This window comes from Miscanthus floridulus, chromosome 19, assembly GCF_019320115.1.
Source record: "Miscanthus floridulus cultivar M001 chromosome 19, ASM1932011v1, whole genome shotgun sequence".
Classification (NCBI taxonomy): domain Eukaryota; kingdom Viridiplantae; phylum Streptophyta; class Magnoliopsida; order Poales; family Poaceae; genus Miscanthus; species Miscanthus floridulus.
This window is the reverse complement of record NC_089598.1, coordinates 96354669-96378756: the sequence shown is the minus strand read 5'-3', so window position 1 is coordinate 96378756 and position 24088 is coordinate 96354669. Positions and strand designations below refer to the sequence as shown.

Below are 24088 nucleotides of genomic sequence, written 5' to 3'. Positions count from 1 at the left end.
GAATCCTACATTACATAGCTCATCCTCATGACGCTTCATGCTTATGTGCACTTTTTTTTAGAAAGGCGGCAAGAGATTTGCCGGATTTTTATTAGACGATTTAAAGAAAAACACATTAACGACTTACAAGAAAGCTACTAGAGCCGAAGCAAACCACTACCCTGGCCCGAAGACCAGGAGCCTGACAAACTACTCTCTTGAAAAACAACTTGAAAACAAGCAACATCTACTGAAACTAGAGAGAAGCAGGGAGAAGCCCAGACCCTGTTGACGCTAACTAAAGGACCCCCAGAAGAACCACTAACACAACTACTCTTGATGAGGTCCTGAATCAGGTGTATTTGCCAACTGATATTGCATTAGCTAAGATGATTGCCTGACAGAAATGGCTCTTGCCTAGCCCCCTACCCCTCCTCCGCCCCCCGACGGCGACACGTCGCCTGCCCCACCCAGCCCCCAACCCGAGCTCCCGAACCCTGATTCAGCCATCCAGCACTCAAATCCACCTTCCCCCGCCAAGGATCTGCCGCCCCTGGGTAAGTCCGCAGCTCTTACTCCCTTGCTCGTGGTGTATGAGCGGCGTGACCGTGGACCAAAACACAGCAATTCCCAGCCCCAACAAGTAACCAGCAGTCCAGATCGAGCTCCATGGAGTGTAGAAGGGGAGCCGCAATAGCTAGCTTCGCCCATGGTGAGAGACATGCTCCCGTCCGCTCCTCCCTTGCCTCTCGACATTGACCTCCCCCAAACCACTGATCCACCCAAACCCACGAAAAATGCAGCCAAATCAGCCGATTCCCCGCAAGATCTAGATGCTCCTCACCATTATCTACATCCCCATGGGTCAGATGAAGCCTAGGAGCCTCCGGTCAGTGAAGTGCAGCCTTCCCTTCAAGGTAAATCGACTGCAACCATGGAAACGGAAAACACAATACAAGATCCTCCAGATTCTGATGTGGTGTCAAGTCCACGGGAAATCGATCCAGCACTAAAGGCTCAGGTTTAGGGTTTTCTCCCAGATCTTGCCAAGAATTTGCAAACTCTCTTGCACTCAAGGCAGCGAAGGCAATCGTCCGATCACACCACAAACCTGCAAATGGACCCAATAGTTCAAGATTTGCTCCAAAAGCACCCCAATCTGCCTAATGCATTAGGCCAGAGTATGGATGCCATTAACCCCAACCTGCAGCAGCCCAACATCGCTCAAGAAGAGCTTCTTAGAGGTAGGCTCTCCTGTAAAGAGAAAGAAAAATGGTGCTCTGAGGTGAAGGTGGCGGAGGTGGAAGAAGAAGAGAGAGCCCATTTAGCTAAACATCCTAAGGTTGATGTCAGGTCTGCGCCCAATGGCTTCACCTCAGCCTTTGCTCCAAATAAGTTGTTGCATCAGGCAATTTCAAGGCAAGCAATTTTGGAAGACAGTGATGCTAGGTGGACTAAGGCTCGCCCAGATTATTGGTGGAATCAGAACACAGAGGACTCAAGTTCACAGAGAAAGGGTCACCTACCAAAATTGCGGGGCAGAGTTTGAGAATAGAGCAAGCCCAGGATACTATCGCTTACAGTTTCAGACCAGTGCACAGGCTAAGAGGAAGTCAAAGTTCTTCATTCATGTAGAAGGCAAATGCTTCAATTGCTTGTCGTCTAACCACAGAGTTGCAGATTGCAGAAGGCCAACTCGTTGCTAGCGTTGCCAAGGCGAGGGCCATAGATCGTATGCCTGTTCGCAGTTTAAAAGGTCCTACTATTCTAGTTCAAGATATCAAGTGAGGTGTTGCCGTGTTGGCGATGCTTGAAGGTGGTACACAAAGCCATCTCATGTTGGGATCGCACTAGGGTGCACCATGAATCCTCTTCTCCACATTGCAGAGGAGATTGCAGCAAGGAGGGCTCCCCACCTTTTTTGTACTCTGATTTAGGAGGTTTTGTTGCAGCTTCATCCCATGAAGGCTCTCAAGGTTGTAGCACGAGAAAGATCAAGCACGTCACATTTGTAACACCTCTTACCCAAGTTTGTGAGGAACAAATAACGCCGATGTTAGACAATAGTGACTTACTCATCGAGGGCAACATGTTCAGCGTCGAGGTACCAAAACAGAGTATTTTTAGTTGTGATCCCATGCAGTACAAGTCACTCATCCACACACCTCATGCCACCGCCCCACCTTCATTCACAACAAACAAGATCCTAGGGATGCTGAATGCGGCAACATATCATGAGTGGATCTCACCATCGCAGGTTGACCAGTTGAACCTGATCACTGTTGCTGATTCATCACTGGATGAGACTGTACCTAATCTCAGCTCAGGTTTTTCATCGTAGCCAATTCTCGATGATGAAGTACAGGAAATGAATCACTCTGAACAACACATCACCACATCTTCAACTTCGGGCATCTCCACACCACCGACTCTGATGGTTGAACAAGTTGGGCCAGGGAACCTTGAAACGGAAGCGGGAGTCAATGGTGAAACTTTAAAGAGTGGACTTGCAGTGCAATCTGTGCCACCAAGCAGTCTACAAATAGAGGTACCTGATAGCTCGGTTCAATCAATCAAAGAAAAATGTCCTTCGCCAGATTGACTCCAACACTTCGCATTGATGATTTCATTGTATCAATCACCAGACCGCTATCTCCCCCATTGATTCAGCAACAACCTAGTTTAAATTTGGAAGCTCAAGACTCGGATGTTTTTAACTCTAGCACTATGCAATCTTCTCAACTCCAGCTACCCTCCTTTGTTCCTGAAGAGGGGTTCCCTGCTCGGTCACCTCGTACTCTTTTTCGCAAGCGGAACAAATCCAGTCCTCAACGCAAAAGTAGTAGACTTGCTAACAAAGCCAAAAGCAAAATTGAAAAAGGGACAATTCAAGTAGCGCAGGAGCTTTTAAGAAACTTGGTGATTTATCTCCTAAGTTGGAACCATCTGCTGCTAATCAGTTTGAACAATTTGCACAACACTTTGTTCGTCCGCTCATTAAGGAAAATATGGAAGCCCTGGAAGCACTGGTCGAGCATGGACAACAACTAAAAAAGAAGAGGGCAACAAAGACCTACTCGAAGCAGATTATTGGCGATGGTCAAATGGCTTGAGTTCCTTTCCCTTTTAGGCGTTCCAAAAAGGCGAAGGCATCATGTGCTAAGGCGCTAAGCTGTTGCTCCCCTTCCAGTCTAGAGAAAACAAGCTAGTGGGTTAGTTGTTGTGTCTTCAGAGCAAAGGGTAGCTGGCGGGTGCTACCTTCTAGGGTCAAATTCAGTTAGCTTGTTCTTTTAGCTTTAGTTACCAGAGGTCCTTAGTTTGTCTCAAGTTGTGCTAAGTTTTTTCTCCTAAGTGTGTTTTGTGCATGTTGTTAGTAGAGTCAGTGTTAGAGTGAGTGAAGCTGGTAGTTTGGTTTTGTTTGTTTTCGACTAAGTTGTTTTTAGTGTTGCCTCGTGCACTAGAGGTTTGTTAAGTTTTAGTAGTCGGTCTTCATGCTTGAGTTGTTGGTCGTTGTATTTCTAGTCCGGTGGTTTTTTGGCCCAGTTTCCACTCAATAAACTAGGCCGTCATCTTTTTTTGTTCTTCTTCTAATAAAAATTGCGGCAAAGCTTTTTTCGGCGACAGTCTCCGTAGAGCCCTAGGAGTCAGAGTCTGAATTCTCCTCCAGGATGGTGTCGAGGGATGCTTCGGGGCATCGGCCGATCTGCAGCATGTTGACAGTCGGCGAGAACTAGTTGGCTATCGGGTCGGCGAGAGGATGGATGTCTCCCACCTAGTCGGTGAATCTGCCCCTTAGGGCATCCTGATGGATGGCGGCCATAACCCAAGGAGTTTCCTGATCGGCCTCCAATAGATCGGAATCAGAGGGTGTTCGGCGCTGAACCAGAGCGGTCAGAACCGATTCCGCGATGGAGAGGCAGTCGACGAGCTTCTGACCAACCTAATCGATGGATGCGATCAAATCGTCGTTGTTGATCTGCTTCCTTGGGTAGTGGGGGAGCGGGCGGCGAATTGTTGATGAAGACGACCTCGAAGGCGGTTCTGAGATCGAATCTGCAGTTGCAGGTGCTGGTGTGGTCGGCGCAGAATCGATCTGCACCGGATCGACGATCTCTCCGTCTCCATCAGCGTTGATGACCCAGGAGATCGATCCGACTGTAAAGATCTGGTCGGGCTGTGGGAAGGACGAAGAGCCTGTAAAACGTACCATCTTGTTCGTCACAAAAACAGCACGCACACCCCTACCTGACGCGCCAACTGTCGACAGAATATCGTCGGCAGTCCTCTGAGGGGTATCCCACGAAGGTAGATTGATCGGCAGATATGCGTGTAATCGAGAACAAGAAGGCAACAGAGACACAAGAGTTAGACATGTTCGGGCCGTCAGCGCGACGTAATACCCTACTCCTATGGCTGTTGGATTGTATTGGCTTCGTATGATGTTGCGTGTGTTTTGAGGGTGTCCCTGCCCGCCTTATATAGTCTGGGGGACAGGGTTACAAGTCGGTTAGATCTAGGAGATAACCGAAAAGTAATAACAGATTACAGGAATCAGGGAATCGAACGTATCCTAACAGAACTCGTAGTATCTTTAGGATATCGCCCTTGATGTCTTGTGGTGCACGTCGAGCAGTGTCGTGCACCGTAGGTCTTCGTCTCGTGGGCTGGACCGCCCCTGGGAGCGCAGCCCATGTAATTTATCGTGGGTATCCGGGGTCGTACCCCCCACACGTCCTTTCTAAAAAAAATATTGCATTAGCTCTTCCTTGCACAGCACCGCCACTTGACTAGGCTGTAGATACTTGTTCTGGAACATTCTTTTGTTCCGTTCTTTCCATTTATGCCACCAAAAGTAGATAATAGTACCATCAAACCTCCTTCTCTGATCTTGGTCAATTTTGGCTCTGCACTTACGCCAGTAAGTATGCAGGGATCCCGCCATCCCAACAGTGTCAATCGCCGAAAGGCCTAGTCATTGCTTTATGATGGACCAAACTTGTCTCGTGAAGACACAGTCCTTGTACAGCAGATAGTTCTTGCCAACGTTATTGTATAATTTTCACACATACACCAAAATGTCCAAAAAAGAAACTGTGGCACACTATCAGCTCTAGAATCTCAACATGCCACTACTGTTTTTGCCGCCTGTCCTAGCTTTAACCACACTGCCCATATATTCGAGACAACACATAAGAAATCCTTCACACTTCAGCTAACTGACAACGACCCTTCAAGCAGAGGTGATTCTGAAACTTGTCTCTAATTGCTTGCAACTCTTTCAGAGCATCTCCGATTGACGGGCGATCTGTCGGCACCTCCTCTGAACAGCAAATCCCAACCTGCAGAATTGAAGTGATGCAGGCAATTCTCACGTTTCTCATACTGCTGGAGTTTGAGCTGATTGGTTCATCATCTTTTGTGTCTATTAGTAGCTGTTGATCTACAATAACACTAACTTTGTCTAGTAGTGTCATTTGAACATAGTTTCGAAGCCCGATGGCTCCTCCAAATTCATTGTCTGTTGGTCTTTTTCCAGTCATCATCTCCAGCAATAGTATGCCGAAGCTGTATACATCACCGTGAGTGGAGACTTCATTGCCAAGTCCATACTCTGAAACCAAACATGAATCCATTTTAATGAATTTGTTTTTATGGAGAAAATTTTGATATATGTTCATACAATAAGATTAGTATAAAGATGATTTCTAGACCACTAAGTTTACATATTTATTTTAGTGTCTAACTGTGGGCATGTTTGGGACTGCGGCGGCACTATGCGCTGCTGTATCGCGACCGCGGCCTCCAGCCCACGGCATGGAAAATGGGAGCGCTAGTTCAATCTTGTGGTTTTTTGTGCCTTGCGCGGTGAAAAGCATCAACGATACCGCAAGGTGTTTTGTGGAATTTTTTTGATTCTCACGGTGGGGTGGCTGCAGATCCGATTTAATCGGAAACAAACATGCCCTACAGATTTTAGAGATTTTAGCTCGTTCACATTCTTCAAATTTTAGTTACTGTTTAGCTATATTTACATATCTAAGTAAGTAAAACACCCAAAGTACCTTAAATTTAGTTCTAGCCTACATTGTAGATTAATTAGAAGAGAGCGATTAGATGCACACCTGGAGCTGCATAACCAACTGATCCTCTCATTGATGCCCAGCCACTTGATTCATCTTTGTCTTCATGCAAGAACCGTGCTAGCCCAAAATCACCAACGTGAGCAACCATGTCACAATCCAAGAGAACATTGCTTGGCTTAAGATCACAGTGAACAATTGGCACTGGTGTATGTTTGTGTAGATAATCAAGCGAGGATGCCACATCAATTGCGATGTGTAGCCTTGCAATCAGTTCTAGTGACTTCTGTTCACCATATTCTTCCATGATATGTTGGTGTACCCATTGGTCCAAATTTCCATTTGGTAGAAACTCATAGATAAGGGCCTTGAAGTCATGGCCTTGAAAATCAATACTTGAGCAGACGGTTAATATCTTTACAAGATTTCGGTGTCGAGCACATCTCAAAGTGTTGCATTCTGCAAGAAAACTTTGAGATGCACCACGTTGCAAGAGGTTGAAAACCTTAACTGCGACAACTGCATCCTGACCATTTACTCTCATTCTACCTTTGTAGACTGATCCAAAGGTCCCTGCTCCAATGAGGTTTTCAGACGCAAAACCATTTGTTGCATTGGCCAATTCAGGAAAGGAAATCCTCACGTATTGTTCACTCAAGGTGGACCTTTGTATGTTTATTGCTTTTGTCTTCTGGCTCTTTTGATGGAGTACGTATAGTACAAATACTAGTGTGACAAAAACACATGCACTGCATATGGAGACTTTCATGGCAAGTTTCTGATGTGTTTTGCTGGTGGTGTGGTTCAAGCAGGGTGGTAATTTCAATTGACGGATACCACCACATAGGCCATCATTCCCAGTGATTAAGATTATAGTTGCATTCTCAAATACCCCATCTGTTGGAACTTCACCATGGAGTTTGTTGAACGAGAGATTCAATGATGAAATACCCGTTAATCTGGCAAGGGTCTCAGGTATGGCCCCAGATAAATTATTGTAGGAAAGATCAAGCGTGAAGAGGCCCCTTAGAGTTCCTACTGATACTGGAATTGTCCCCTGAAGGATGTTTCTAGATAAATTGAGATATACCAGACTTTGACATTCACTGATAGAGTTTGGAATCTCACTAGAAATCATATTATTAGAAAAGTCAATCTCATTGAGATTTTTTAGGTTGCCCACTTCTGATGGCAACGTCCCTGATAAGGAATTATATGCAAGATTCATGGAAAATGACAACGTCGATATGAAAAATAGTTCTTTAGGTATTGATCCGGAAAGGCTGTTGTGAGAGAGATCCAAAACTTCTAAAGGGCAGTTTTTGAGACTTGAAGGTATAGGTCCACTAAAGTCATTAACACTAAGAAGAAGTTTAGTAAGTTGAGTTAGGTTGCCTAGGGCAACAGGGATGGGACCTGACAAAGTGTTTTTTGGTATAGATAATCTTTCCAACTTCTTGAGTTTGCCGAGAGATGATGGAATGGCGCCTAGAAGAATATTTTTATCCATATCAAGTTCCTTTAGGTTGACAAGGTTCCCTATTCCTCCCGGTATTGTTCCAGTTATCTTATTGTCTTCTATGCTAAACAATTCCATTCCTATCGACAAATTAGCAATTGATTTTGGTAGCACGCCTTTGAGTTTGTTGGAATCCAAAGATATTTTTCTCATATTGCTACAATTAGTTAGACTAGCCATGAAGCCCCAATCAGCATCATTTGTTGCTTCAAACTCACTTTTTGCTAGCAACACCACGGACAGGTTCATTTGGTGAATTCCCAAGCACTGTGGAATTGTTCCAGACATGAAGGTGCTCACTATTTCAATATTTTGAAGCATGGAAGCATTGCAAATGGATGACGGGAGGTTGCCATGAAATTGATTGTCTGATATCATAAATCGTTTGAGTTTGGATAGCTTGCTGCCCGTATCAGGTGGGAAAACACCAGTCAAGTTGTTGTAATCGAGAACCAGAACTTCAAGAGAAGAGAGGTTGAACATCGAACGGGGCAATGATCCTTGTAGCTCGTTATTGTTTAGATAAAGTCTGATGAGGGCATGGAGGTTTCCAATGGAATGGGGTATCGAACCTGAAAGATTGTTGTCCGTGAGAGAAAGATCTGTAAGAAGCTCAAGATTTCCTAGCGATTCTGGAATTTGACCTACGAAACCGTTTTCCTGGAGATCTATGATTACTAGCGAAGAAAGGTTTCCTAACCAAGGAGGGATGGTTCCTTCTAGCTTGTTTGCTCCCAACTCAAGAACACCAAGAGACGAGAGGCCTTGCATTGGTGGAATGTTTCCTTCTAGTTGATTTAATGCAAGACTAAGAATGGTCAATGCCGAGAGGTTTCCAAGTGAAGCAGGGATTGTTCCAGATAATTGATTGGCAGCTAGAGATAAACGGGTGAGATTGACAATGCTACCTATCTCTATTGGGATTTCTCCTGTCAAGTTGTTATATTGTAGGACGAGCTCTTTCAGACTCACAATGCTTCCAATGCTAGAGGGGATTTTTCCTGTAAGACTATTTTCGTCTAGGTAGAGCTGCTTGAGATTTTGCAGTGAGCAGAACTCGCTTGGTAGTTCACCCTGTAACTTATTAGTATCAAGAGCGATGATGACAAGACGACTGCAATTGGCAAGTGATGGTGGAATATATCCTTGGATAGAGTTTTGACTAAGTACAAGAGTCTCAAGGTCATGGAGATTACCAAGCTCTGGTGGCAGGATCCCATGGAAGTGATTCGACGAAAGGTCGAGCTGCCTCAAGTAGGTTAGGTTGCCCAAAGCCGTGGTGATGGTGCCAGCAAGGATGAGCCCGGCGAGGTTCAACGCCACCACACGGCCAAGTCGTCTTCCTTTCAAGCCGCATGCCACACCGGGCCACTGGCACATGGGAACAGACAGGTTGCCCCATTGCACCAGGGCTCCCGACGCGTCCATGCTCACGTGTGACTTGAAAGACATGAGCGCACCATGGTCGGTGATGTTGCTGCTTGTGGACACAGAGACAGGAGAACATGCAAGGAAGACAAAGGTGAGCAAGAGCGGCTCTCGGAGTAGAGCCATTGCTGCTGATGGAGCTCTGAATTTGGTTGGTTGTTTTAGCAAGGACTGGGATGGCTGGGCAGGGTGTGTTTGTTTTAGCAGAAGGCAACTCGTGGTACCTCTTATTTATTATATTCAAAGGTAGCACTTCCCACTAGATTCGGCTAGATCAATTTATAGTCAAAATTTTCAAAGACCAGAGACGAAAACTAGGTCAATTTGATGAACACAGAGTTGGCACATTAGCGTCACTGTCCCTCCAAATGGCAGCTTGTGGGAAGAAGACGACTCGTATATACTTTGAACGAGTTCAGTAGACTTTTGGTCAGTTTCACCACAAGGGAAAGGAAGGGATCCTAAATGGATGAACAAAGAAGTCAGAAGACCTTGTTGTCGTTGGCTCGATGCCGATCAAAACGACGTGCAGAAATTGGAGATATGCGTAGCGTGCATTGACGAGTCACCAAGGCAAATAAAAGCTGATAATGAAAGAAAGTAAGCAGTGGACACTATAGTCGACGATTGCAAAAGGCACGATGGCAACTTGCCCCGGAGCCGGAGTCCAGAGATATGTTGCCCAGTGTGGACGGGAACCGGCACGAGACTGTGGACCGTGGACCAGGCAGAGCCGCAGAGGCTGGCATGTTTCAGACCGTTGTTGACCCTGAGATTGCACTGTAGGAGTACAAACCAAAGCTCTGAATGAAGCTCCTGTCAGCTTTTCAGACCGTTTTAGCTCTGTCGGAAAGGCTAGAGCGCATGAATCCGCGAAGGATATGCAAAACAAAGAAAAATTTGGAACAGCTCTGAAATTGAAAGTGAGCATGTTTCCACAAGTGCATAACAATGCTAGCAGGGTTGACTTGACTATGAACAAGTGGCCAAGGAGGCCTGGATGCGAGCAGGGTTGAATGATCGGCCGGTCTTTTTTAATCTTGTGAGTCCCATATATGTGGTCACTTTACGCCGCTATTTTTTTTGGCAACTCATGACGGTTTGGTAATTTAAAGTGAACTAAAAACCTTTTTAAGCCTAAGCAAGAAAACAGGTATGTAGATACCTTGCAGAAGTCGTAAGGCAAGGGTAGGGGGAGCATATATAAACCCAAACAATTCAAACGTAGCACCTTCGTGCTAACCAAACAAGATGCGAGAATTAGAGTAAAAGGAAATGTGTACTGCAGGCTACGGCGACCCCATCTGGGTCTAGGCTGTCAGCGTATTTTGATGACATTTGTTTTCATATGAAAAAGACCATAAACCATTCTCATCATGTTGTACAGTACATGTGTACATTGTTGTGATGATAAGCACAGGACAACTGCACAGCTGAACAAATAGTTCGTGCCAATGTTATTCTACCAGTTTCTAACTCATGAGTCGTGATGCACCACTAGAATAATCTCAGCCTGCCACAATGTGCTTACACCTTTCCGCCTGAGCAAAATTCAACTACCAATGTCACTGCACACAGCATATGCAGTTATACATAATCCACATTTTTCACTATCTTAGTTCTAATCTCAGTTTAGAAAATAAGAGAGGCAATCTATTTTAGTCTATCTCAGCTCTGTTTCACCAGTACATCATACCTCTCTCATATCAAGTAACAACATGAATCTCAGCACTCGGTGCTCTATGGTTTTTCTATCGTTTCCTTGACCGCCTGGGAGCCGCCTCCTCTTCGCTCTCACTTTCATCGTCCCGAAGGGCACTTCTACCATACCTGTCCCCAGACTGGGCTCTGGCTCCATCTGCTCCAGAGTTTCCAGTGTTATCATGGCCCCTGCTGCCCTGGTCTGATGACGCTGTTTCGAACCTGTCCCCACGGTCACCCCCTGGCCTTCTCTGTTCCCGCTTCGCAGCACGGTTATTTGGAGGTGGTGGGGGCATGAAGGGCGCCATACCCAAGGGGTGATTAGGCCGTCCAGGCCCGCCCATTCCCATACCTCCCATCAGTGGACCACGGCCAGGGCCCATCATCATGTCAAGACCCAGAGGGAAAGGCTGAGGAGGCCTGCCGGGGAAGCCCATCCCGGGCATCGGGCCTCTAGCAAAGTCCCCAGGGAACCTTGGGCCAACAAATGGTGGGAAGCCGCGTGGCATGCCAAAAGGATCAGGCATGCCGAAACCACCGCCGAAACCAAAGCCATCACCCATCATGTTGGGAGGGAAGCCACGCCCTGCCATCATTGGCCCACGCATCATCGGCATTTGAGGCGGCCACATCATCCCCCTTCCTCTTCCCCTCCCTTGAGACTCTTGGCCGTGGCCTTCTTCTTCCTCCTCGCTTTCCTCTTCCTCATCCTCTTCATTGTCGTCAAACAACACAATATCTTGATTATCAGCTGCCTCATCAGCACTGACTCCCTTCGCTTTTTCCTCCTCTCGCTTGGCCTCTGCTGCAATTAGCATAGCCTGAACCCCCATATTCAAAAACATCAGACACAGGTAATGGGCACTTCAAATCAAACAAGTGAAAAAAAAAAGAAAAAGGCAACATATGGTAACTAAAATAATATATATCAAGTAAACACAAGTGAACCAGGCGTTTCAACAAAAATGTACCATGCTATTTCTCTTTAAGCAAAATAGCACTAGCACAGACCAGCATGTGGAGCTGTGTGCTACTGCTTGTAGAAGAGTGTATATGCATTGTTAGTGCTTATTCCATGAAGAGAATATAATGTGCCATTATTAAATTTTAGTCAATCTATAAAAGAAGTAGCAATTATCTCCATTAGAATAAACCTTTAGTGTAAAGAAATATTGTAAATTTCAGTGATATCTTCCACCTCTTTCTAGCACAACCCTGTTATATGAATCTTATATGCACATAAATTATGGTCATTTACAACCATGATTTGACATTTATAAAACTAGTTTAGAGTTAAGAAACACAGCAAATGGTGTTCAAATGTGACTAGACCAAATCAGCAAATCCTATAGTGTCAGTCGTGGTTGCAATGGACTAGGTTGATATGCCTGCTAGTACGAAAACAGAAAGGTAACGGGAATGTTAAAACAAGATACAACAACAACAAAGCCAAAGTCCCAAGCAAGTTGAGGTAGGCTAGAGTTGAAACCCAACATGAGCCCCTAGTCATGGTTCAGGCACATCAATGTTAAAACAAGATAAATAGGCAATAAATGCATAACCTACCGTAAGTTCACTGTCTGGCTCCAGATAAAGCAGAGAAGCCAACTGTTCACCAATGAAAGGTTCTAGTTCCTGGCAATCTCTGCTGATCTGCATTAATCAGAAGTGAATTGAACAATTAAATCCTGAAAACTTTTTGAGAATGTAGATATATAAAAAAAAAAAAGTATATGATTTCGACAATCTAGTCAATCATCAGTGTGGGTACCACTAGATGTTACTTTTCTTTCTGGTCTACATCAATTTAGAACATCCTTCGGGCAAGATTAATTTTCCAGCTAGTGTTTTAATCATTATACAAACTGTACAAGAGGTTTAATCAACCAGACAAACATAACACAATATTATAATCTCTGGTGAAATATAGATCTAGACAATAAGGATGAACAACATATGTATGGTTTATAGTTAAAGCAAAGTCATCTCAGTCTTTCGAGGCAGGTTTGAAAATGGCTTATTCAACATTGTGATAAAGAACAATCAAGAAGGAAATATATCAGAAAATATGAAACAAGACAGACCGTGAAATAGTGCTATATGTATAAGCTAAACCAATAGTTTCCACACTTTGCCATTTTATACATATAAAAAACATAAGGCGTCATATGTCAAGGAGCCAAGGTCATTGAACACCTGAGACAAGGTGATTCGCATACCTTAACAGGGAGGTTATCATTGTATGGATTGCGGAGATGATGGGTTTTCTGAAATGACAACTCACAAAGCTGCAACGCAAAAACTGTTGTAAGTATAGACATAATGATGATATTAGACAACAGGTTAAGGCTTTCATGCAAAAATAGATGGCAAGAAATATTCAATGAGAATTCTTATCAGCCATAACTTCAATTAATGATTTGGTGAATGATATAACCATGCTTGTAAACTCAACATCAATTTTATAGTCCAGTTCAAAAAAAAGGATTGAGTTAAATGCATCAGCAGCCCCAGAGGGGTGCCACTTAGGTCCACGAACTTTGAAAACGTTTGGGTCTCTAAACTTGTTAAGTGGTGCACCACACATCCCTAAACTTGTAAAACAGTGCACAGCAGGTCCATTTCTGGACCATACCGACCATTGTTGTGCACCACTTAACAAGTTTAGGGACCTAGAAATGTGTTTTCAAAGTTCGTGGACCTAAGTGACAGCCCTTGACAAGTTCAGGGGCCGCTCATGCATTTAACTCAAAAGAATTTATCAATATAAACGTGATAAGCCATATTCAATTGTATCATGTCCAGTTCATAAAAAACACAAACAGAACATAAACACAAGGCCTTTGACCTACACGCTTACAAGAACTAAAGCTACCAATGACTAGTTCATCTGTACAATGAATGAGTAGCAGGCACAAATTTTGATATGGAGAACAGCACCCAATGGAATGACACTTCAAGGCATTAATACGATAGTTTCAGCTTCTAAATAAATTGCCTGGGCCTAAAGCACATCTTAACCACAATTCCACATATCAGTCTCACTTTCTATCAATGTTTGCATGTTTGTAAACCTGAGCTTGGCTATTTTAGATGGTTTGCCCAGAGGAGAATTAAGTCCAGATTCCCTTGGGAACAGGGTCGGGGTTGCACAGATGAATATGTGGACAGAAAGGAAGATTTGCGCCGCTACTAACCAAACCAAAAGTACAACATACAAAAGTCTTCATGCACTATAACGTGAATTTATAACCATACTGTCATGGGCCAGGGCTAGACGCAACACATCAGCCAAGCTGCACGGCTTCCCCGCCCAAGCCGGGTGGCAACAGCATGAACTTATGTGATGGGTCAGTTTGTCAGTCATTAGTTGCATTAGGAATTTCCATCTGTTTGCCACAATGCCACATGGGCATTTAGAGGAGTAATGTGGTTGTGAGGAATCGAACAAAAAGTGAAATCAATATCCATGTCAATCTATCTTCTCCTCACCCTACCCTTGTGGTGAGGCTACCGCCTGATGACAAGGTCACTCTGTTTGAGCTCAGGGCCATCTAAAACACGCCCATAATGCATAAGCTATGATTATCAGTTGTCAGCTCAAAAGTCAAAGATCCCATCATCTGGAAAGGGCTAAGCTAAGTGGAGATAAACAAACAGGGGTTAATCAGCAAGAAAACTGCACCTTAAGCCACTGCATAGAGAAGTTCCGACCATAATGCGCTGTTCCATGAGCGGATTTCCAATTTCCACCACCAATGTAGCCACCAATCCTGGAAGTCATCTTTGCACACCCCTTGAAAAGCATAACATTTAGTCTAGTAAATAAATTTAACTGAACCAATTGAAAATAGCATTTTCAAATAATAGATCAAAGACAGGCAAATACAACAGTATTCACAGCAAATATGAACCTTCAGTATACCTGGAAATTGCGAGTTCTATTAATTGAGAATATCAAAATAACATTCTCAGTGGATTCAAAAGCTTCATTGAGTTTAGCCTCGTTACTCCTCTGTGTGGCCCAAATTCCTTGCTGAACTGATATTTCCAGATTCTCGCGATTGCAACTTTTAACAATGAAGTACCTGATGTTTTACATTTACCAACTCAAGATTGGATTAGAGAACCATTATAGTACAGCACAGCTGATACCATTAAACAATTAAATGGAACTTCTGACAGAATATGCATATGTAATGGTATTACTAAAATATGGCCTAAATTACTGAATTCACTCGGCCATAGCGATAGGTACAGAAAGTAAAAAAAAAAATTGACAAAAGTAAGCAAGTAACCTGACAGAAGGTGAACCCATAGCACTGTTATTCATAAAACTAAGTAACTAACTTGCTAAGCTCCATATATATTTCAACAAGCAAGTCAAATATCTTAATACTATGTAAAACAAAAGGGATATTCTAACCCTTCTTTTTCAAGGGATTCCTCATGAAACCCAAAAAGAAGCGGAAAATGTTGATTTCCCAAGTATTGCAGCGCATGAACCAGATATATAAAAAAATAGTGAACTAAAGATGTATGAAAACCTAAAGGGTCAAGTTCCTATAACTAAAAACTGAAGTGTGTCGATATAATGGCATCTAAATTTGAAAACACTAAACAAGTAAAAATTCAGGTTAAAGTGAGTATAGTGTAAACTGCATATTGAATAATCCTGAGTATTGTCTCCACGGGCAGCAGAGGCGTGCTTAATACCCTGTGTATGATATGGCCTGGATCAGACTACAGGTCTCCAAAATTAACCATTCATGCGATGTTCACCATCTCATGTGCTCCTTTAACTTTCCATCACAAAATCGTCTATACAAACAGAGTAGTAGCTTAGCAGTACTCAACCGTGACTTGGGGCTCTTGGTGGGTTTCAACTCTAGCCTACCCCAACTTGCTTGGGACTGAAAGGCTATGTTGTTGTTGTATGAGATACGCTGTTGCAACTAAAACTAAACTATGTATGCAGTTTTCACAGTTCTAAAAGCTTTACAACATGACTAGAAACTCCACACACACCTAGATGGTCCTTGTGGAAGGGGTGTGGCGATTCTAGTGGTCTGATGGCCATTTGAAACACCTTGGGCCTGGTCATTTGTATTAGGCTTCTGCTGCTGCTGTGGTGGCTGTTGATTCAGCGTTTGTGCTTGTTGTCCGCCAGCTGGTGGAGCCGCAGCAGTAGCATTTTCTGCCGAATTTTGGTTAGGCATCCCAGAACCTTGTGGATGTTGAGGTCTCTCCCCCTGCTGATTATAATTATTATTTCTATTCTGACCATATCTGTTGAAAGAGCGCATCTGCAAAATCTTCTGAAGAACTTCCTCAACAGAAGGCGGTGGCCCAGGTAGCTTGATATGCTTGTACCGGCAGTTAGGACCATTGGGACAAAACCCCATCTTGTACCTGCAAAGTATGGAACGACATGTGACGAAAGATGGCAAGCAATCATTCTTAACTTTGAACAATGATAATACAAAGCTAATCCTGAGCAGAGTTTTACAGGTTATAGTTGTATGGCCATTTTTGTAGCAAACAAATACATTGCATTCCCAGAATATCATGTCAGTTGTAGCTTCTTTCAGTGAAATTATCAAAGTCGCTAAATTCTATAAAATTGAATCAAACCACATGTACCAACCGAAGATTAAGACTGACCCAGGGTTCGTGATCGCTATAATCTCAAACCCAAATCACCCATCAAACAACACGAATTGGGCATCTTATTACTTAGAAAAATTACCGACGAGTTAACAAATTTCGTCAACCACAGCCACCACCAAGCTTATAAAAGCCACTCTTTCCCACCCAGACGTTAAAATCAACACGGGAACCCGAACAAGTCGGTTTGGGATCAGAGATCTCACATGTTGCACTCCTTGACGTCGTCGTACGAGTGCTTGTACGCGCAGTCGGGCTCGCGGCACTCGCCGAAGTCGCGGAAGAAGCGGCAGACAGGCATGCGGGCCTTGTCGAACTGGTGCAGGAACCCGCACGCCTCGCCCTTCATGCAGAGGCCCCGAAGCCAGTGCCGGCACACTGTCTGGCGGTAGCTCCCGCGACCTCGGCCACGCCCGTGCATACCCGGCCCATCGCCGCCTCCGCCTCCGCCCGCGCCAGGGTCGGTGGAGGACGGCACGGGCCCCCCGCCCCCGGCCGCCGGGACGGAGTCGAGGCCGCCCTCGAAGTCGAAGCTCAGTCCGCCGTCGCCGTCGTCCATGGGGAGATGTTAGGGTTTGGGATTTTTTTTTCCTTCGATTGTTTAAAAGAGAGAGGCATAAGAAAAGGGTAATTCCTTGCGTACCAAAAAAAAAAAAAAGTTCACAATGGTGTGTTGCCTCTAAAATAGTTTAGCGATCTTCAGCGTCACTGCTTAAAATTTTTTTTTTGTCCTCCATACCACTGCCATCAGTTTGGACTCTAACGCCATCAAAGTGCAGGTGTGAAAGTCGAAAATACCTTTAAGTCTAAATATGTCATTATTTTTTTTAGCATCTTAACGACTTCAAACGAAAAAACTCAAAACTAGAAAGTTGTAATCTCGTCGAGATCTATAATTTTCATATTAAAATTATCTTCATTTAATTCCGCAAAAAAATATGATTTGATATGATTCATATATCTTAGAAAAATCATATTTTTTGTGAAATTAAATAAAGATAATTTTTATATGAAAATTATAGATCTCGACGAGATCTATAACTTTCTAGTTTTGAGTTTTTTCATTTGAAGTGGTTAAGATGCTCAAAAAATTAATGACATTTAGACTTAAGAGTATTTTTGACTTTTCACAACTGCAGTTTGACGGCGTTAGAGTTCAAACTGACGGCAGTGGCATGGAGGACACAAAAAAGTTGAAGCAGTGGCGCTGAAGACCGCTGAACTTTTCTATAGACTCACTGGACATTACGATCTTTTTTAATGGCACACAGAGGATTCCCCTTAAGAAAAGCAGTTTTGCTAGAGATCCCAATTTCGGAGATACTCACTCCGTCCCTAAACTTAGGTCTGTCTTTTTTGTTTCTCGAGAAATAATTTTAACTAAATATATATTAAAAATGTTAATATTTATGATATATAATTAATATCATTGATAGATATTTGAATCTAATTTTTTAATAAATTTATTTGAAGATAAAAATATTACACGTATTTTTTATAAATCGAGTCAAAGTTATCGGTACGTAAATCATGGTGACTAACATTTAGAGACTGAGGAATATATCTCACATGACCGACTAATCTGAAGTGACCGACTCATATTCCACCATGGCAGATTCATGAATAAGATCAACGATTAGCAACTTTAAGATACAGAGAAAAAATCAACTCAATTTTCGAAATTGGCTCGTGCTTAGAATAAAAGTATGTTTGGATCCTCTATTTAATAGATGGTTGGACACTAAGTTCAAGGTAGATAATAGCCTCTGTGTTGGATCTCTTGTTTTTATCAGTTTCTAAGAATATGGCTTTTGAAAACTGAGTGAGATTAAAACAGGACTTTTTTTTGCGGTAAGTTTTTGTCAGATTCTTAAAAATCAGAAAGCTTTTGATACCCAAACTTTGCCAATTTCTTATGACCTATAGAGCAATAAATGAAGACATATTCTTAAAAGGTTGAGGATCCAAACATTCCGACTAGTTTTTGCTCAGAATCCATATTTTAGAAACTAGAGACAAAAACTAGTTTTTAAGAATCTGAAATTGATCCAAACGGGGCCATAAACTATATTAATATATATTAGCAACTTCAAACCAAGTTAATGGAACTAATAGTTAGCATCCCTTCAGCTAATAATTAACAAGTACATTTAGATCCACTAGTATTAATTTAGTTGCCACTTCCTCCGTTCCAAATTATAATGTTTTGACTTTTCTTAATATATATTATTTTTATTATATATTTAGACATATTATATATATAAATGCATAACAGAAACAACATTAAAAAATAAAATATCTCATAATTAGATATGATCGGCCCGGTTCACTTGAACTTATCAGCCGTATCGTTTCAGCGAAATAACAGTGTTTTTCTTTCAGAACAAATTAGCATTAGCATCTGCCGTTTTTTCAGCCAGCCAAGAGAGTAACTTTTAGTGCATCTAAACAAGCGCCGAGGAAAGAACCAAGCCAATCGGAGTTGTTCTTGTGAGGTGAGTGTGGAGCAAAACAAGCAGCAAGTTGGGTTTTTATTTTTTATGTACTCGGTCTTTAATTATCTTGATGTGACCACTTGAGAGAAAATAAATAAATGTTGGCTCTTATTGAAAGTCATCGTAGATAATGATCTTTCGTTTACTTAGAACAATGCTCCGTCCGTGCTAAAATAGATGATATTTTTTACTTTTCGATATCATGTTTAACAATTTATCTTATTCAATTCAATTTTTTCTTGCAAACAATAAAATGAATATGATCCGATTCAAAATTATGATCTTAACAACTTTCATAATAAAGTTATGACTACATAGCTTTATACATGGAAATAATTTTTCGAGTCTATCTACTGTATAACTATGTGTTTTATGTAATTCCAACACATGAATTTTTTTGCACCATAAGATTAAGATCCAACAGCCTCCACTCTTATTCTATCTCTAGCCTTCTTCTACCTTCAGACAATCACAAGATCACAGATCCACAGATCATAGATCACATATCACAGAAAACAATTTTTTTTTCTATGAAAAGACAAATTATACGGTGGTTGGTTCCATCCCATACGTAATGGATCGTCGCGCCGTGGCCCCCTGGACAGTCCACTTGGTGCTGCCGCTCAGGACACCTGCCCACACGATAGGTCGAGGCGCAGAAGTCGCTCAGGACACCTGCCCACACGATAGTCGAGGCGCAGAAAGCGAAAGCGCGCTGCTGGTGCTGCGCTGCCGCGTGCGCTCGCCGTGTGTTTCTTTGTGCAAAAAATTCATGTGTTTTTTCATGCTAAAACACACGTGTGTGTTGTAGAGCATTTCTGAATTTTTTTTGTGTGAATGACGTGGAAATAAATATGTATTGATGTATCTTTCTAGGATTCGAACTCTTAAGCCTTGTTTGCTTCGCTGAAAAAACAAACCAAAATATTGTTCCGATTGATTTGCTATGAGAGAAAAACACTGTTCTACCTGAAAAAAAACAAGCTGAAAAAGACGAATTATAAAATAAACAAACCTGACCTTAATCGGTTGCCTAAGGACAGCAGCAACGCGGGCACATCAACAGCTACAGTAAAAATATGTGTGAAAGGTGCTACCAAGCCAACGTTTTCTCCGACCGAAGCCCACAGCGCCATCTTCCCTCTTTTTGGTCCATGTGCCCCTAACTCTCTCCCAAAGGCACTTTATCTGCGTTTCTCTGCTCCACAGACTAAGGGCACGTAAACGGTTGTCTTTTTTTTTCTTTTTTTTCTTTTTTTTTTGTGGAGATGTCATTTTTGCAAAAAAAAAAAACCTCGACTCATTCAACAGACGGGTATGCCGTCTCTTCGTGAAGAGACGACGAGGGCTCGTGCTCCCAAGCTATATCGTCCGCTCCAGCACCGTTATACGACGGGGCTCGTGCTCCCAAGCTATTTTTATCACCTTAATTTATGAGTCCGTACAAGAATTAATTATCTTGCAGATAGCCTAAAAGACAACCCATGGTATAATTTGTCTGTATTGTTGTCTCTATGTGACATGACCCATGCTTACAGACAGCATCTGTCTAAACTGTTGAACGTGCCCTAAAGCCACTCCCAATGGTACATTTATAGTGGTTTCTATGTGTATTAATTAGGCTGTTTCATAAATATTTTGCTGATGTGTCAACATATTAATTGAGGAGAGAGAAAAAGAGAGAAACCGTTTCCTCCAGGAGAAACGGAGTCGACGCGCGGAACAAGACACTAACCGTCTGTTTGATTGTGGGATCAGTGGGTTGGAGTGGCTCCAACCCACGTTTTGGGGACGGCTCCAACCCTTGATTTGTTTGGTTGCGAGAATGGGTTCGATCCGTCTTCTGTTTGGTTGGAGGACTGAGATGGGGCCGGATCCATCCTATTTTCTGTTTGATTGGATGGATTCAAACAGAACCTGCATATGGTCACCTTTGCACTGAAATGGTGAGGTTACACTCCTCAATTTATGCAACACATAGCAATATTTGTGCTCAACACATAGCAATATTTTATATGCTTGCACCATGCATCAAAGATCAGCACACAAAATAATATACACAGGCACGTATAAAAGTCTTGGCCATATTACAAATAAAAGTCTTAGGCCATATCCATAGGCACATTACGCACTAATATCAAGTCTGATGCTTGCACGATGCATCAAGTTCAAGCCTTACACAATATATAGCAAGTTCAAGGCTTCCACATAGCAAGACACAAGCTTACTTAGACCGCAAATATAAAGTTCTATGTGGTACTAACAAAAGAACCATCCCATGACTACAACTTACCCTTACTTCCCAGGGTAGTTGTCAGCAATGTGCTTTGCAACCCAATTGAATTTATGTTCAAAAGGCAAGGAGTTGAAAGCTCTAGCTATGTGAGGATGTTGGACCAAGTAGGAATGGTAGAAGGATAAGTGAGTCGAATTGAAACTACCACTCATAGCCATCAAGTTGTCATACAAATCATCCGGCACATCATTGTCAGGTTTTCCCACTTCCTTTATCGCCTTGGCTAACTTGGTACTTCCCCATTTAATTGCAGCAACCAATGGATCTTGGTCAGTCATGGCCAGTGGCAAATCTAGGATTTTGTGTCAGGGTATGTCGCCAAAAAATTTTCATATACAATTCGGTAAATTCATTTCAGCAATTCGGTAATAATTGTAAAATTGACAACATGATTCGGTATATATGCACTAAATAACACAATAAGGCTTAAATTCATGGATTAAGTTCAAACCATCCATAAAGTATAGTATAAATAGTTCAAAAGCCATATCAATATTTGAAATAAGCCGAAGAACAAAGATTGAATCTCACCGGAATAATTGTGATCACAAATTTGCCTAGACGCCGCCTTATCACGGTGTAGACTATTAGATCGAGTAGGAGAGCGAAGGAGAAGCAGCAGCAGGATCGTCCGTCCTACGTACGACGACCGAGGATGGAGATGAGCCGCACAGGACAGCAGAGAATGTACGCACGTAGAGATGGATCTCAGTGTTCTGAATGTTCATCATCCACCGCCTCCTGCTCTAGGACTACAGGACACGCGGCGCAGCCGCCCGGCGGGGAACAAGCAGGCTGGGCGAGGGGAACAAACAGCCGACTGGATCCGCAGCCTGTGCGCCGCCGCCAAGGACCGAAGGACGTGTTCATGCGGCACAGTGGCAGCCCAACCTGGTGGACCTGGACGACGTGCGCCTTCTTTGCTGTGACGTGCGCCTTCATGTGTGGGCCGCGTGGGGTGCCTGTGCCTCAAGTGGGCCTTTCGTGGAATCGTGGTGGTGTGATGCATTCAGGTAAGTTTTTTTTCTTTTTTCTTTTACATAAATACAAATACAAATACCGTATACAATATATAATAGTATATTTATCCATTGCCGCAGGGTATGCCAGTGCATACCTAGCATACCCTGTGCCTCCGCCACTGGTCATGGCCCTCTTCTTGCCCTTGTCCCTCTTCTTAGGATTGGTGGCCTTGGTAGCCGATGAAGTTGCCGCATTGTTGTCTTCATTTGCATTCCTATCACTCTATACCTCCATCCTCTGCACCTCATTGTTCCAGTCATCTGTACTGTCTTCCTGTGTACCTAGAGGCACACCCGAGTCCTTTGCAAACTTGCCTGTAGCCATGGTACTTCCAAATATTGTGTGCATCTCCTCAAAGTGTTGAATAGGCTTGTTTAGAAAATCAGCATTAGACTTGTGATCCTGCAATATATGTACAATTTTAGCAACTACTATTATGTGACAACTAATAATTTAGCAACTATTATTAGATTATTATATGTGAGAACTAATAATTCAGCAAATACCTTAATATGATTGTTGTAGTGCTCATTATCAAGAGTTATAGTGAAGGTATCTTTATCCCAACCAGCAGCACTCAAACCACGAAGGTCACATATTTTACGAAACTTCTTTTGCCATGTCTTAAGGTGATTCTTAACCTGCTCACCACTGCGCACAATACCAAATTTCTCTTGAAGAGCCTTTGCACACCCATTGTAGTGAACCATCTTGAAGGTGGATGAAGTCTTGGTGCCATTAACCACTAAATTGGCAAGGTATTCGAGCATATAGGCTGACCAAGTTGAAGTCCAAGTAGCATGTCCACCAGTCCCTGCACCACCCTCTGCTTCCATTCCCCTACAAAATAAACAATGCAATATATGTCCTCAAATAATAATGCCAACAAAGTAGCAAACAAAGTAGCAAACAACGTGGCAATCAAATATCTGTAGAAATATGTCCTCAAATACAATTTCAGCCCTCAAATACAATTATTACATTGTCCAAGAAAAAAATATAACACATATTACATTGACCGATACTAGTTTCCATGGCTTTGACGATCTGCCCACATTTGGGCAGCCAGGCCTTCCCTAAAAGCTAGCATAATGGCATTCTCACTTGCTGTCCCAGCATATGTGGTGTGCTGGGTGTCCTCATCGTTGTCACTTGGTATATTGAATTCATCACTCCCATCTTCAATCACCCAATTATGAATGATGCAGCAAGCAACAACAATATCAACTTGAGTTTCATAAGGAAAAAAAGGAGAGGCATCATCAAGTACTTTGAATCTCCTTTTTAGTGCTCCAAATGCTTGCTCTACTATGATTCTCAATGAGCAGTGCCTACGGTTGAACAATTCCTTCTCATTTTGCACCGGATTCCTCCCCCATTCATTCAAGTGGTATCGTACACCCCGAAAAGGGGGTAAAAATCCTGGTTTGGCTTCATATCCAGCATCAACTAGGTAATATTTACCTAACATATGATGCATAGTTAGGTTACATCTCAATTATCCATTAATTTTGATGAACAAATTTATGGACAAGACATAGGTTCTTGTATTACCTTGTGGCACACGAAGGCCACCCTCATGTGTTAAAGCATCACGTAAAACTAGTGCATCATGTGCTGTCCCCTCCCATCCGGCCAACACATAGGTGAACTTTTGGTCAAAATCTACGGCTGCTAGTACATTTTGAGTACAATGCTTGTATCTACCACGAAAAGCATGCTGCATTTCCTTTGGAATAGTGGCTCTTATATATGTACCATCAAGTGCTCCTATACAATCCTACGTGATGTTCAAAGAAGTCAAGATTAGGTCAATTAGGTTTGGCAAAAAAAACGTAGAATATGACATAAGGTTGAGCTTCACACCTTAAAGTATGGATACCACCTTGGGTCTCCTTCA

At 42.8% G+C, this 24088-nt stretch overlaps 3 protein-coding genes and 1 pseudogene across 3 annotated transcripts; all 4 read right to left on the bottom strand.

Moving 5' to 3' along the window:
* Positions 1-4695: 4695 nt before the first annotated feature.
* Positions 4696-9132, bottom strand: LOC136529714 (receptor kinase-like protein Xa21). The gene is made up of 2 exons (XM_066522785.1): positions 6102-9132; positions 4696-5590 (listed from the first exon to the last, which is right to left on the bottom strand). The coding sequence occupies exons 1-2, from the start codon at positions 9130-9132 to the stop codon at positions 5181-5183; spliced, it is 3441 nt and encodes a 1146-aa protein (XP_066378882.1). The 3' UTR covers positions 4696-5180.
* A 1211-nt stretch (positions 9133-10343) lies between these two features.
* Positions 10344-16958, bottom strand: LOC136527948 (zinc finger CCCH domain-containing protein 45-like). The gene is made up of 7 exons (XM_066520815.1): positions 16581-16958; positions 15736-16119; positions 14633-14795; positions 14393-14503; positions 12927-12995; positions 12274-12360; positions 10344-11528 (listed from the first exon to the last, which is right to left on the bottom strand). Exons 1-7 carry the CDS (start codon positions 16931-16933, stop codon positions 10758-10760), a joined length of 1938 nt encoding a protein of 645 aa, XP_066376912.1. The 5' UTR covers positions 16934-16958; the 3' UTR covers positions 10344-10757.
* A 4206-nt stretch (positions 16959-21164) lies between these two features.
* Positions 21165-23024, bottom strand: LOC136526953 (uncharacterized; annotated as a pseudogene).
* Positions 23025-23212: 188 nt separating this feature from the next.
* LOC136526723 (protein ALP1-like) lies at positions 23213-23914 on the bottom strand. The gene is made up of 2 exons (XM_066519312.1): positions 23743-23914; positions 23213-23652 (listed from the first exon to the last, which is right to left on the bottom strand). Exons 1-2 carry the CDS (start codon positions 23912-23914, stop codon positions 23213-23215), a joined length of 612 nt encoding a protein of 203 aa, XP_066375409.1.
* Between the last annotated feature and the right edge of the window lie 174 nt (positions 23915-24088).